Raw genomic sequence first — 14,142 nt, 5'->3', positions numbered from 1 at the left:
GTTTACTTCCTGTACACGGAATCACTGTTACAGTGAAATTCTAGCTGCTTTTACCGCTGATCTGTGGTTTGAATTATGCTGGCGGGCAGTGGAGAACAGGGCCACAAGCAGTGGTGGGGGAATCAGCAGTTTACTGCTGATCTGTAGTTTGAATTACCAGTATGTTGGCGTGCAGTGGAGAAAGCAGAGGTAAAGTGGAGGAATCGGGAGGGAATCTGGCTATGTGCAACAGGGAAATATGTAAGACCTTTCTGAAAATAAGACCTTGCACATCTTTTCAAGGAAAAAATAATATAAGACCGTGTCTTATTTTCGGGGAAACACTGTAGGAGCTGATCCATGCGTTTTGACAGATCGCTCCTAGGATGCGTTTAGAAAGGTAACATAAGTCTATTTGCCTTTTCATGTTAATTTTCACATTAGACAAAGTGTTCCAGAGCGTTATGTTGTAACGCACCTGAGTGCTTCGTATCGTCCAGTGCTGGCGTTTTCCCATCGGGTGAATTAGAACAGTCGGCACTGATTAACGTTGTACCGCAACTTCCCGACGTCATAACGCATGCACGAAATGGGGTTCATGTATGCATTATCTAATGTGAAAGAGGCCTAAAGCAGGTTTGAAGTTTGGGTACTTGTGTATTGTCCCTTCTGGAAAGTTTGGCAGCTTTTTTGTTAAAGTTCTGTTTGATCCCCTAGCCTGATCCTAACCATTTTTGGAAAGCTGAAAGTCCCGGCTTTCCTTTCCACTGGGCACCTAGTCAATGCGATGCCCCATTCCCAAGTTAGGGGGTTTGGGGGACGGGTGACCCCTGCACTTTGCTGCAGAGAGCACAGTGGAATTGAGTCTCCTGCCCATACAAGTAAGGCAGAGAGAAGACGAGGGTGCATAGCTGCACTGCGCTTTCCTCCTTCATCTGTAATGAGACCCCGGGCACTTGACATAAGTTTTGAAGACACAGATTTATGCTGCGAAGAAGGAAGACCACCTACCGGGTGTGCTGCTTATCATTATGTCGGTAAAGTGTAGAGAAACCGAGAGCCCAATATAGTGTAGTATGTTAAGCATAAATGAAGTAAAGGTTATCGTGAGAAAATTATACTCACAAACATGGGTTACCACACAGGCAACCACTGTATAGGCAGGTGAGGAGATTAGACCTGTCCTCACTCAGGGATAAGAAGTCGCTCTCTGTAGATGCGAAAGGGGGTAGATCACCCCTCCACCAGGGGTGGACACGGTATAGCAGTAGGAGAACAGAGGCGCCAGCAGGATAAAAGTGGATAAAAACTTTAAAATTTGCTGGGAGGAAGTGGTGGACTTACCTCCATAAAGCAGACACGAAAGACTGTCTGAATAGTAGTCACATTTATTAATTAGTACCCCAAAACAGTGCAACGCGTTTCGCAGGCCCAGCCCGCTTCATCAGGCAATAAAAATGGGGACAAGACTGTAGACAAGAGACAGTACATTATGCTATAGTAAATTCTGCAAATTTGCATATTAATATATTGCATATCATAAAGCATACCATATGAAATAAATAGCTTCGTGGAGATGGCATAAAAGAGTTGGGTGTGCAAGTAGACAATAGGGGGTAGAGGCTATGGTGCTCGTGATAGTAATGGGCTATGGGGTGTTATTTTACACAGATTTGCAATGAGTGGTATTGGTAATGGAAAAGGGTATATGTCAGCAAGAGTAATGGGTAATAGAGCATTGAGAAGAGAACAGGGGGCCAGAAATACAGGGTAAAGTGTGCAAATAAAATAACATAAAGAACTCACCAGAATTTCAGCAATAGCAGGTGTAGCGCCTCAGTGAAGTGGTGAGGACGCTCAGCTCCTTATATATACAGGTTCTTGCTAAAAGGGCCAATTAGATGTATGGGAGGTATTTGGTGGGCGGGGTTAGGGTGAGTGTGCGAGCAGCCAATGGGCTCTCGCCACCTGTGTTCAGTGAATTGGGTTTTTGGGAAGGGTGGGTGGGGTTAGGGCAGGCTTGTGAGTAGCCAATGGGCTCTCGCCACCTGTGTTCGGTGTATTGGGTAGTTGGGGGGCGGATACAGGTATCATGGTTACCAAATGTGCAGCTGAATAGTGTACTAGCTGAATAGAGTACTGGTTAAGGGCACTGCCTTTGACATGGGAGACCAGGGTTCAAATCCCGGCCGGAGCTGAGCGTCCTCACCACTTCACTGAGGCGCTACACCTGCTATTGCTGAAATTCTGGTGAGTTCTTTGTTATTTTATTTGCACACTTTACCCTGTATTTCTGGCCCCCTGTTCTCTTCTCAATGCTCTATTACCCATTACTCTTGCTGACATATACCCTTTTCCATTACCAATACCACTCATTGCAAATCTGTGTAAAATAACACCCCATAGCCCATTACTATCACGAGCGCCATAGCCTCTACCCCCTATTGTCTACTTGCACACCCAACTCTTTTATGCCATCTCCACGAAGCTATTTATTTCATATGGTATGCTTTATGATATGCAATATATTAATATGCAAATTTGCAGAATTTACTATAGCATAATGTACTGTCTCTTGTCTACAGTCTTGTCCCCATTTTTATTGCCTGATGAAGCGGGCTGGGCCTGCGAAACGCGTTGCACTGTTTTGGGGTACTAATTAATAAATGTGACTACTATTCAGACAGTCTTTCATGTCTGCTTTATGGAGGTAAGTCCACCACTTCCTCCCAGCAAATTTTAAAGTTTTTATCCACTTTTATCCTGCTGGCGCCTCTGTTCTCCTACTGCTATCATTATGTCGGGTTCGTCCCGTACTTCTGTAATTGCACTTTCTGCAGCCAAGTTCAGGGGACACCCCTCCTTCAAAACCCCATAACTTGGGAACTGAGCATCATACCGACTCGGGACCTGGTGCAACAGAAAGACTTTCAGCTTTCCAATAATGGTCAGATCTTCCTGGGGGGACAAACCTAACAGAAACAGAAGTCATGATAGTTTATTCCAGCTCCTAGTGTAGTCCATCGTACCACCAATGGATACCATAGATGCCGTAAAGCAATATGCTAAATATCCGATTTTATTGATGAGCAGAAAATTTCCCTAATCTGCAAATCTCAGTTGACCTGGGAACTGAAAGATAACAAGCTAATGAAGTCACCATCTAGCGAATAATTAACTAGCAGCTCGTTAATTAACAACTGCTGGTTAACGGATTGCATTTGAGGCTTTCCAACATGTCAGATCTGAATTTTGATCAATTTTTCGATCGATTTTCAGATTGATTTTCGTTCACATCTATAAACATAGATTAAAAAATCAATTTGAAAATCGATGAGAATATCTATCGAAATTCAGATTGGACATGTTGGAAATAATCGATCTGCCTGGTAAATCTGCCAGAAAATTGTATGGTGTGTACCTAGCATAACAGTTCCTCTGCCTTGGGCAGTGAAAACTTGTATGTGAGGCACAACATAGTAACCAAGCAGCTCGGGGTGACCCAAAGCCACAAGGAAGGTATAGGTAACTTAAAGAGACCGAAAAGCCCTTCTAATAAAAAGCAATGCTAAGTGTGGTTTGCCTTCTTAAACCGAAGGAATTTGCGATAATTCAGCTGTGAACATCTATGGTTACCCCCAATGCACCGCTACTGAATATGCAAATTATCTCTTAATGCCCCAGAAGCCCAGCTTGCATCCAGAACCGCTGGTGTATAGCAAGCCTAGAGCTTTAAATTTTACAGAGCCAAACCTTCAGGGTCATAAAGAGGTAATTTGCATATTCAGTAGCAGTACATTGTGGGTAAATACAGGTGTTCACTTTAAACTGTATTAGCGCAAATTCCTTGTATGTCAGGATAACTTACTGTATTTTTTGGACTGTGCCCATGCAAAGGAGGCCACATGGGAAAAAATGGAGGACACACAGGGAAATAAAAGGTCATAGAGGAGGACAGAGGCAGACACATGGGGGACACAGGAGGACACAAAGTGGCATAGATAAGGGCAGAAGGGGGACAGAGGAGGACATGGAGACATAAGCGGTACAAGGGAGCATGAGGTACAAAGGGGGGCATAATCCAGAAGATGCCCCTTCACGATGGATGCACTAGGTTTAGTATATCATTTTTCCCCTGGTTTTTCTGGTTCTTGTCCCCTAAATCTAGGTGCGTCTTATGGTCAGGAGCGTCTTATCGTCTGAAAAATACGGTAGTTCTCAGCACTAATGTAGATATAGTGACCCCAACCACCTATGGAAATGTGGTGGCACCAGAACCCTGTCAGCTGTTACAGAAACTCATATATAATGTTTTGTGCTCATACTAGTTCTGTAGTTGCATAGCTATCTAAGCTTAAAAAAAGAAAAAAAGTTGAGCTCAACCTCTTGAGCCTCACTGTATCTTAATACAGAAATGATTTCCATTGCTGAAAGAAGTTCCTGGGCTCCTAGAGCTCCATCATAAACGTACAACCCATTACGGCACTTTTTTTCTTGTTTTTTTTACACAAAAGTCCATTTAGGCTGCCCCCATGCTCACCAACTATTGATCAGTGAGGTGTTAAAAAAAAGATTCATTCAGAAGATGAAAAGTTACTAAATTGAGCTCCCTGGCAGGGGCGTAACTACAAATCTTGGGGCCCCCCAATGTTCCCTTTCCCTTACCTACCACTGGTGACCCTCACAGCCTGGGGACCCCATCTTGCAAGGGCAATAAAACAAGTGTGGCCATCACAATCAAGTGCAGCCACAAAAAACACCTGCTCTGAAGGACAGACCACTTTATTTGAAGAAGGGATGGTTAGCAGCTGGGGCTCCCCTCACAGCGCTGGGCCCCAATGCAAATGCATGGGCTGCTCCCCTGTAGTTATGCCCCTAGCTTCCGGGATTTTTAGGTTCTTGTGCTGTTTTGCAGGATGTATGGATGCGTGTGCGAGCGCCCGCGTTTCAGCTCTGCACTCTCTGTAGTGGGTTTAAAATAAAGACTCTTCCACTGTAATGTATTGCTGCAGTGCAGTTTCTCAGGCCCAGATTCCCTGGTTGGCTGTGCATACACTAGTGAATGCCATACTCTATTGCTTTACCCAAACCCCCGCAGCCTTATAATTCATCCAGTTTCTTCTTTGAGATGACATTTTTATTAGAATCATATTGTTACAACATGTTCTGGCGGCATTGTAGCTTATACGCAAGTAGCATTTGAAGTGAGTTGTGAGAGGGAGATCTCCTTGGGCAGATTGCATGCAAGTGGAAAGGACAATTATCTGTACAGCTGTGAAACATGCAGATCATGCTCAGACACCTTGTAACATTGTACTGCAGGAGAAAGTGATCCAGGAACCTTCCAGACTTCCAGACCATTGTCTACCACTGAAATCCATGGGAGAAAGTCTGAAAGAAATCTTGTGTAGTGTGTAACAATGACGTAAACTCTGCTTGCACATTTTCCATGAACGTAGATTTAGCTTTGTGGAAGCTTTTGATCCTCTATTTTGGAGACTGTCTCTGTGCAGTGAGGAAAGAGCTGCACATGTTCAGGTGTCCAGTTTCTCTTCCTGGATATTACATCAGGTAGATAGTACTGTGTTAGATTCTGTGTTCCACATCTTTTTGGGCATTCCTTACTGGTTAGTGCCTCAGATTAAAGACAAATGGAGTAGATTGAGTAGCCAACTAGTGAGTAGCGACCGCCACAAAAGCAGATGAAGAGATAGACCCATCCGCACTCAGCACTTTTTCTCAGCAATAGTGAGTTCCCAAAGTATACAAACACAATCATGTTTGCTGCAGTGCTTCAAGGATAACTGTTAAAGGACACCAGAACTGAGAGAAATATGGTGGCTGCCATATTTTGTTTCTTTTAAATACCAGCTGCCTGGCAGTCCTGCAAATCTCTTTAGCTGCAGTGGTGTCAATCATCGCACCTGAAACAAGCATGTGGCTAAGCCAGTCAGACTTCAGTCAGAAATATGTCATCTGTATGCTTGTTCAGGGTCTATGTCTGAGTATTAAGGTGTGTACACACCTGTGATATTTAAAACAGGGATGGAGGCGCCCAATGCATAAAATATAGGCTAATAAGCTGTTAACGTTATAAACATTACACACCCTTACCCTTGTGTCCCTTACACACCCCAATGAGTTCTGGGTCACCATGAGCTTGCTGGTTAGTCTGTGCCTCTCGGATTTACAAGCCCTACTCCATAGAGCCAAATTAATCCATGCCATGCACTGATGAGGATCAAACAATCCGAAACAGTCTGTATGCATGTTGGATTATTATGGCTCTGTACATATTAACAAGCTGACACATCATTGCATTCCAGCGGTTCTGGAGGTGTGTTTAGCTTCTAAGGGTACAATGGTTAATTTGCATATATTCAGCAGTGGTGCCTGGGAGACATCTCGAGCTCACTCCAACCTGAATTATCGCAAATTCTTTCTGTTTTAGGAAAGCAAACTTTTGTTTAACGTTATAAACAGAGAGGTAATCTTGCCTCTCTAGAAGAATTTGGACCAGTTTATTGAAAAAAAGTATTTTATTTGAGCACATAAAATTGACAACGTGTTTTGCGGGTGCTTACCTGCTTCCTCAGGTCAGTGAAAACAGGTGCCTTTAATAAATTGTATACATATTTTAAGAATTATATGAAAACAGCCATTACAGTTCAAAAGAACCTTTATCATATACGTCTATTATAACAATAATAATAATAATAATAAATATGCATAACTTCTGCAGTCAAATCTATGTATAGCTGTAGTCCATTCAGTATTTTGGGAGTTAATCATACCAGCTTTGCATAACTATGATGAATATGACATATGTTAAAAGAATTTATCTACATAACATTATATTGCAATTGAAATGTGAATGACAATTGTATTGAAGATTGCACTTAATGTAATGTGTGTCGCACGTTGGGGAATGGGACCTGATCCCCTTGGGTGACATTGCTGGGGAAACCTGTACAGATGCATGTCAGCTATGTAGCTGACAACCTGTGCTGTTCCTATGCGGGTGGGGGGGGCTGAAGGACAACGGAGCAGCGCGTGCATGACGTCACACAGCAAGCGGGGGAGCAGCGTCCTCAAAGAAGTTGGCCGCCCATCGGGTGAGTCGATCTGCCGAGTGGATCATTCGGGGGTTGGGGGTCAAGGGCTTCCGTACACATGCTTGATTGTCAGCTGAGGCGGTCATTATTGACTTTAATCAAGCGTGTGTATGAGCCTAGAGACAGAGGCTCAGCATAGAGACAGAGGCTCAGCATAGAGACAGAGGCTCAGCATAGAGACAGAGGCTCAGCAGGTTTGTGTTTCAGCTGAGAGCGCCTAAACTGGCTGCTGCTCTCTTACATCTAGTGATTTTGCTGTACGATCGATTATTCAATTCGATCATTTTATTGAATCGAGAGGGAATCCAGACAGGATCGAGTGTGTTCCAGTATGCCCACTCAGTGAAAAGTGGCTGATATCGCCTCAAATCGACCAGCTTAGTCGATCGAGCAGGATGCAAGATATCGGTCGATCGCACAGGAATCTGCTACTGTTTATCATTTGATCGACTCTGAATTGAGTTTTGCATCCAGAGCATGAAGACACAACATCAGTCAGATTGATTAGTGAAGGTGAATCGCATAGGAATCGCTTCTAGTTTGTGGCTCACTAGCTGATTGACTTTCGATCAACTATACTAAAGTAGATTCCCCAATAATGTCGATCGCTTTGTCAACTGAATCAGAATTGCTAGATGTATGGCTACCTTTAAGCTCCACACCTTATCTCAGGAAAGCCAGACAATCTACATTGTTTAAAAGGAAATGAATGTCAGCCTCCTTATCCCTCTCAGTTCAGGTGTGCTTTAATCAAAGCTTGCTTGCAGAAATGAGCAGAGTAGCTCCTCTTCTTGTTGGTTACGGCTGCAGAGGTACGACATGCTTACCTGGATAAACAGTGACTAAAAACAAAATAAACTGGTAACTTGTGGTGTACATTTTCCATGGATCACTCAGATCCCCAAGACCAATTTGGAAAATTGAGTGTGCAGAGGGGCAAAAATGGAAAAAACCCTACTAAGGCCTGCGGGCTAAATGCGGCCCACCGAGGCTTTTTCACTGGCCCCCCAAACACAAACTGTATAACTTATAGAAGCAGCCCACTGTACCTTTAAATATCGGTTGCTCAAATATAGAATAGCAGTGCTGGCACCACCCATGCACATACTGTAGAAGCCAGCTAACAGTCATTCGCTGGCTATCAATCCAATTCTGCATCAGGTGACACTGCTGTCCAACTAGACGGCAGGTTGTCACCTGGGTATGCCTTACTGTCTGGTGCACAAAGACGTTCTTTTGGGTGCCGCATAACTGAATGGCTGCTGCTGGGAGTTCTCCTCCAAGCATGATTGGGGGGAATCCATACCTAGATTCAGTGTAATGTTTTCAACATCATTTTATGTATGTTCCGGACCCCCAGCAGTCTGAAGTATGTTGACCCGGCCCTTGACTGAAAAAGTTTGGGAACGTCTGCCCTAGGGTATTCTATAAAATGCATATTTATAAGGTATAGGGCAAGGTATTTTTGTTCTAAAATATGCAGATGTTATTGGGGCTAATTTCACCATTCATTTGCCATACACTGATGATAGGCAGTTAAGAATGCATGCATTTTGCTTGTGCATGGAGATCTGGAACCTCGTCATAACTACTACTGCCCTATAGAATACTTAATTTTATGCAGGAAATGCATATCGACAGTAGGGGAGTAATATTAGAAAATAATTCATGCTGGATGTGCTGGTAAATGATAACACATTGGAACAGCAGCAGTGTATTCTGGCTACCTTAACTGAAGGTGTTTTTAGCTGGCCTTAGGCATGAAACGAGCTTCTTCTGATTCAGCCATCGATCTAATGAATGCAGCAGACAGCCGCCTGACAAACCACTCTCAGGAGGAAATGGGGGATCAATTGGGCAGGTTTGCAACCCTGTCTGGGCACTGCTGTTCCCCTTAGATAAACTGCTCCAGGATCTGTTTGTTTCTATGACATCAATGAGCCAAGCTTATTTCTGTCAGAGCTATGGTAACATTTTCTCTGAGACTGCATACACTATACCTGTATATCCAACCGCCTCTGAGGTCTTAAAAGTCACTTTAAATTGGGGAACTTTATTTTAATAAGTTAAGTCATAAGAATCCAATGTATCCATTCATTGTGATGCATAGAATCCAGAAAATAGAGTATTATATTGACTTTTTCTGCCCAAGCTGTATTAAGCAGAGCAATCTTCAGTTCTTGATGTCTGGATTGAAAATTGCCTAGTCTAATGAAGAGCTACAAACGAATAATTAAAAAAAAAAAGTTTGTAGAGCTAGTATCTCTTAAAGCTTAGGATAGCTTGGAATGGGCTTGTAATTGCTTGTAGCTATATTACTATGTGCCTCCATCATGGGATGGAAGTGTGAGGGTAGGAACACACTAGGCAGAATCGCATATGCGTTTTCCACTATGTGCTATGGAAAGTGCATATGCGATTCTGTCTAGTGTGTTCCTCCCCTGAGAGTCTCTTTCAAGTGTTCATTGCAGCCCCTCATTTCCTGCCCAAGGAGCCAATCTGGGCCCATATTAAAAGAAACCCAAGGTAAGAGACATAGGGAGGCTGCCATATTTATTCCCTTTTAACAATACCAGTTGCTCGGGTGTCCTGTTGATAAGTCTGGTCAGTAGGGTCTGAATCACACAAGTAAAACACGCATGTATCTCATTTTGCCAGAGTTTTGTCATAAATATCTGATCTGCTGCATGCTTGTTCGGGGTCTATAGCTAAAAGTATTGGAGGCAGAGAATCAGCAGGGCAGCCAGGCATTGTGCATTGTTTAAAAGGAAATAGGTCTCTCATCCCGTGTTCCCTTTAAGTCCATGGAGGTCCCAGGGAGATGAGTGAAAAAAACAACATAATGACACAGAAGTGAAACCACTCAATCCAAAAGTAAAGTATTTTACCCCTAGTGCTGGACTTTGTGCTCTTTAACGCTAAAGTGAAGTTGCACTAACATCCTGGTATGAACAACATCAAGTGTCTGCTCCCCTCCCCCCTTTTTTTTTCTTTTTTTATAATGAAAAAAGATAATTATGTACTAATGAGAAGATACAATTTGAAAATGCTAAGCAGTCAATAATTAATAAAAATCAAATAAGGCTTGCAACAATAATAATAATAATAATAATAATAATAATTGTAATGCATGTTAACTGTCAATTTAAAATGGTTGAAATTAAGTTACCTGACTGCCCTGCTGATACTGCGTCTATTATATTTTCTCATCAATCCATAACCAACGTATAGATCAGGTTTGACTGCACTAGCTAACTAGAGAAGACAAGAAAATATAACTACATGCAAGCATTTTTGAAACCTTTGGGGAAAAAATCCTCCAGGCCAATTACACAAGTACAATATATTGCAATGATTTCAGCAGACATAACATTTTCTTACCTTTTTTTGTGAAGACATACATGTCAGACTTCGGGTGGCTAAGCAGTGTGACTACTGGGCGTGTCCACAGACATACTGCTGTTAGTGTGTGCAAAGGGAGATCTAGGGTGCGGATTGTCAAAGAACGTACTGCTGTCCTGGCTGCAAATATGCAATTTTCCAGATGGGGTATCTCATGCAAAATATGCATAGCTGACTGTAGACCAAAACATAAATGTCATTGATAAGCATAAATTGCAAAATGGCTTTCATAGCAGATGTTTATGTTAAGTTTTAGTAAAATTGTGGCACTATTACAAAAAAAATTAAATTGTCAGAATACGTGTGTATGCGTATGTATGAAATGTACAGTACATTTGTCTCAGGTAAAAATGATTTATAGTGCATTTATCTCTCTGTTGCTGTCATTTACCGTAAGTTGTAAAAATTTGACTGGTTTTCGAATTAGTCCATTTCCTCACGGAGGCCAGCCTGTGACCTGTCATTATTTTGCATGATTACTTTTTTCATTTTTGTTTTTCCAGCCAAAGAAGAACATAAAACAGAGGAAAATAATCTGATCAAAGCAAAAAACAGGTACTAAGTCCATTATTTTTGGAAAGCAGTTGTTTGGTTTATAATCTGTAATTTTATACACTTGCATAGTGAAATTCAGTCAAACACAAGTAGAAACTTTAGCTTGTTAAGACCACAATGTAGAAATGTCTGTCATTTCCAGTGCCTGATGGCTTCACAGGAACAGACAGCAGTAAAAAATTGAAACTTTTGGACATAACAAAAAGTACATTACATTTTTTTAAAGCCATCATGAGTGAGGAAAATTCCTCTAGAAGACTAAGAAAGCTACTAAAGACTAAACTACACATGCACTCACTCACACACTCACTCACACACTCACTCACTCACTCACACACTCACACTCACTCACACTCACTCACTCACACACACACACACACACACTCACACGCACACACACTCACGCACACACATACACGCTCTTATATGGCACAGTTGTTGTGACACAGATCTCTCTTTCCATTATTTGGATCTATTATCCCATTGGAGCGTGAGTGGTACTTCTGTCTTATTGGGGCTGCTAATTGACTAAACATTACCCTGTTTAGAAGCAGAGCTGCCTGAGAAGATTGCAGCCTGAAAGTCTGTGAGTTGGGAAATGTATTTGACATTGGCTAATTTAAAAAATAGTTTTCCCACCAAGTGTTTCTACAGAAATAGAAAACCTTGATTTCTGGAGTTGGACTCCATTACCCACGTATTTGTTACAAGCTGAAAAAAGAAACCGCCATGCCAGTCAGTTTAAATTATTAAGTGGAAATGTAGAATACATTTTGTAACACTATTTCCTACACCAGTTGGGATATTTTTGAAGCCCCCAGTCTGCTCTACTCTGCTAATCATATTACCCATTATTATGTGGAGACTGCAGCCATTAGATTCTGGAAGTTTTTCATTGATGTGTCCTCTGGTGAGTCACAAACAGCTCATGTTATGGAGGGGTAGATGGGATGATGAGGTGGGGAAAATATCCGCTCTCCAGGGGTTCTTGTTTGCTGACAGCTTCTCTTCCCGCTCGCAGCTTTGAAGACACAGTAGGATATTTTGGAGTCAAGCCAAAGGCTGGTGAGAAGGAAATCGGCCCCAATTCCTTCTACGCGGTGTGGTACGAATTCTGCAGTGACTTCAAGGGCACGTGGAAACAAGAGAGCAAAGCCCTCTCCACAGAAAGGTACGTTTCCAATCAAGGCCTTTCCTTGCATTACACAGCATCTGGGCCGCCCAAATTGCACTCGCTCGTTCTGCAGGCGCCTTTGTTTTCTTTTCGGATCAAATGGACATCAAGGGAAGGTGATTTTCAACCCTCCCCTCCCCCCCAGGGCTCCAGAGGGAACCCGCCAGTGGCCGGCTCTCCTCACGAAAAGATAAACACGCCAGATCCGATAAGTTACACTTTTCTTTACCGCTTCCAATTACTTGCTAGTAAAATGAAAGGAGACCTTTGCTAATTTGAAACAGACTCCACTGCCTTCTCGGCTGTTTTTCCCCTCTTATCTTTTTTTCCCCCTCTTTTTCTGTTTCTATGGTCTGGTCTGACTTACTTGAAACAAGCTGATCTTGGCTACAGCGACCAAAGCCTAGAACTGTAAGGGACAGTGTGGTTGCAGAGGGTTTGTGGTCTGCATTTGCACTAGAGGGTCGGAGATTGGCATGTCTTGGACCGTGTTTGGATTTCTCATCTGGTGATGCTTCTTCACTGAGCAGTTCCAGGTTTATAGCAGCATCCTGTGAGCGCTTGTTTAGTCTAAACTTGCTTTCCTGCTGCTTATATTGATAGTATCATCTAACTGCATCTGATGCCTGTGAAAGAATCATTTCTTAGATTACTAAATATTTACCGTTCAATGGGATTTGATATGTTAACCCTGAACTTAAACTTAAATGTGAGATGTGATCATAAGATGTGATTGCCACAAGATCGCTCTGTAGAACAAATATGGTGTAATCAAATAATCGTGGATGTGGAATGATCACAGGTCTATCACAGCAGCTTTAAATTGGGGTAATTGCAGTAGGCCAGGCGAAGTCACTTCAGCCCTTTTCCCTTCAACCTCCCACCACCACCTTTTTATGTGGTGCCGCTATCAGATAGCCAGCAAGGTCCATGACATGGGGAGGAGTCATGCAGTCCTGTCCAAAAATATTGGCACCCCTGCATTTTTTATAAAAGGTACTATTTTTCCCAGAATAGTGGGAAATGTTAAGACACCCAATGGAGTAAAATAATTATATGGGTATCACGGTAAAAATTCAGGAGGTGGCTCACTATTTGCATGAAAAAAGAATATCATTTCTGTTGTGAACACAAGAATAGAACATCTTTCCTGAGGTAAGCCACCTCTTGATTTTTATTTTTTTATTGTGATGCCCATACAATTATTTTACTCCATTGGGTGCCTCTTGCCCTGTTTCCCACTATTGCGTTACCCTCCATCTGAGGGATGGTACTTTGGTCCTGGCCTGTTTTTAAAGAGAAAAGTTGTTTACAGAGGGATCTTCCAACTACCCAAATGCATGACAGGTGTTCCCCACACGCGCAGAAGAATATATAGCATCCCAGGTTTGTAAGTACCTTGTTTACTTTCCGTTTCTATCGCTCATTTTCTAGACACACTACACCATATTGGTTTCCTGCTCTTCTTTTGTGTCTTTTTCTACAACCTCATTTCACCCATCCCCTTATTTCTCCCAGAAAATTGCAATAACAAATGCTTTGATATTGCTTTGATGTTGTCATGTTTTTTTTGCTTTTTGTTAGCACTGGAAGAGTAAAAAAAAGCTAAGGTAAAAAATATCTGAGACATTCCACGAAAAGGGCAGAAATGGTGTGGTTGGCACCTTATCAGAATTGTACAAAAAAATTGTATTTCAAACATGTGATGCTGGTTTATTTTGTTATTCAACTCCCCTATTTTATAAAGCGGCAACATATTACGCAGCGTTGGACATTTAGTTAAGGTTACAGACAATATTTAGCTGTAACATACAGCAGTAAGACAATACAGGAATACATGCAATCCAGGTCACGCAGCACAGTATGAGTACAAGGTAATGCTTAGTCAGTCACTGGATGGGAGCAAGGAGATTAGGC

General features: G+C 42.3%; 1 protein-coding gene across 4 annotated transcripts in view; it reads left to right on the top strand.

Moving 5' to 3' along the window:
- The window catches only part of FMN1 (formin 1), a 405,926-nt gene that overhangs the window by 362,591 nt on the left and 29,193 nt on the right, over positions 1-14,142 (top strand). For all 4 annotated transcript variants that reach the window (XM_068253927.1, XM_068253926.1, XM_068253928.1 and 1 more), the window contains 2 exons: positions 11,000-11,051; positions 12,073-12,222. In XM_068253927.1, coding sequence (XP_068110028.1) covers positions 11,000-11,051; positions 12,073-12,222 — 202 coding nt within the window. The remainder of the gene's footprint in view (positions 1-10,999; positions 11,052-12,072; positions 12,223-14,142) is intronic.

This window comes from Hyperolius riggenbachi, chromosome 9 (genome assembly GCF_040937935.1).
Source record: "Hyperolius riggenbachi isolate aHypRig1 chromosome 9, aHypRig1.pri, whole genome shotgun sequence".
Taxonomy (NCBI): Eukaryota; Metazoa; Chordata; class Amphibia; order Anura; family Hyperoliidae; genus Hyperolius; species Hyperolius riggenbachi.
This window is presented reverse-complemented; position numbering and strand designations above follow the sequence as displayed.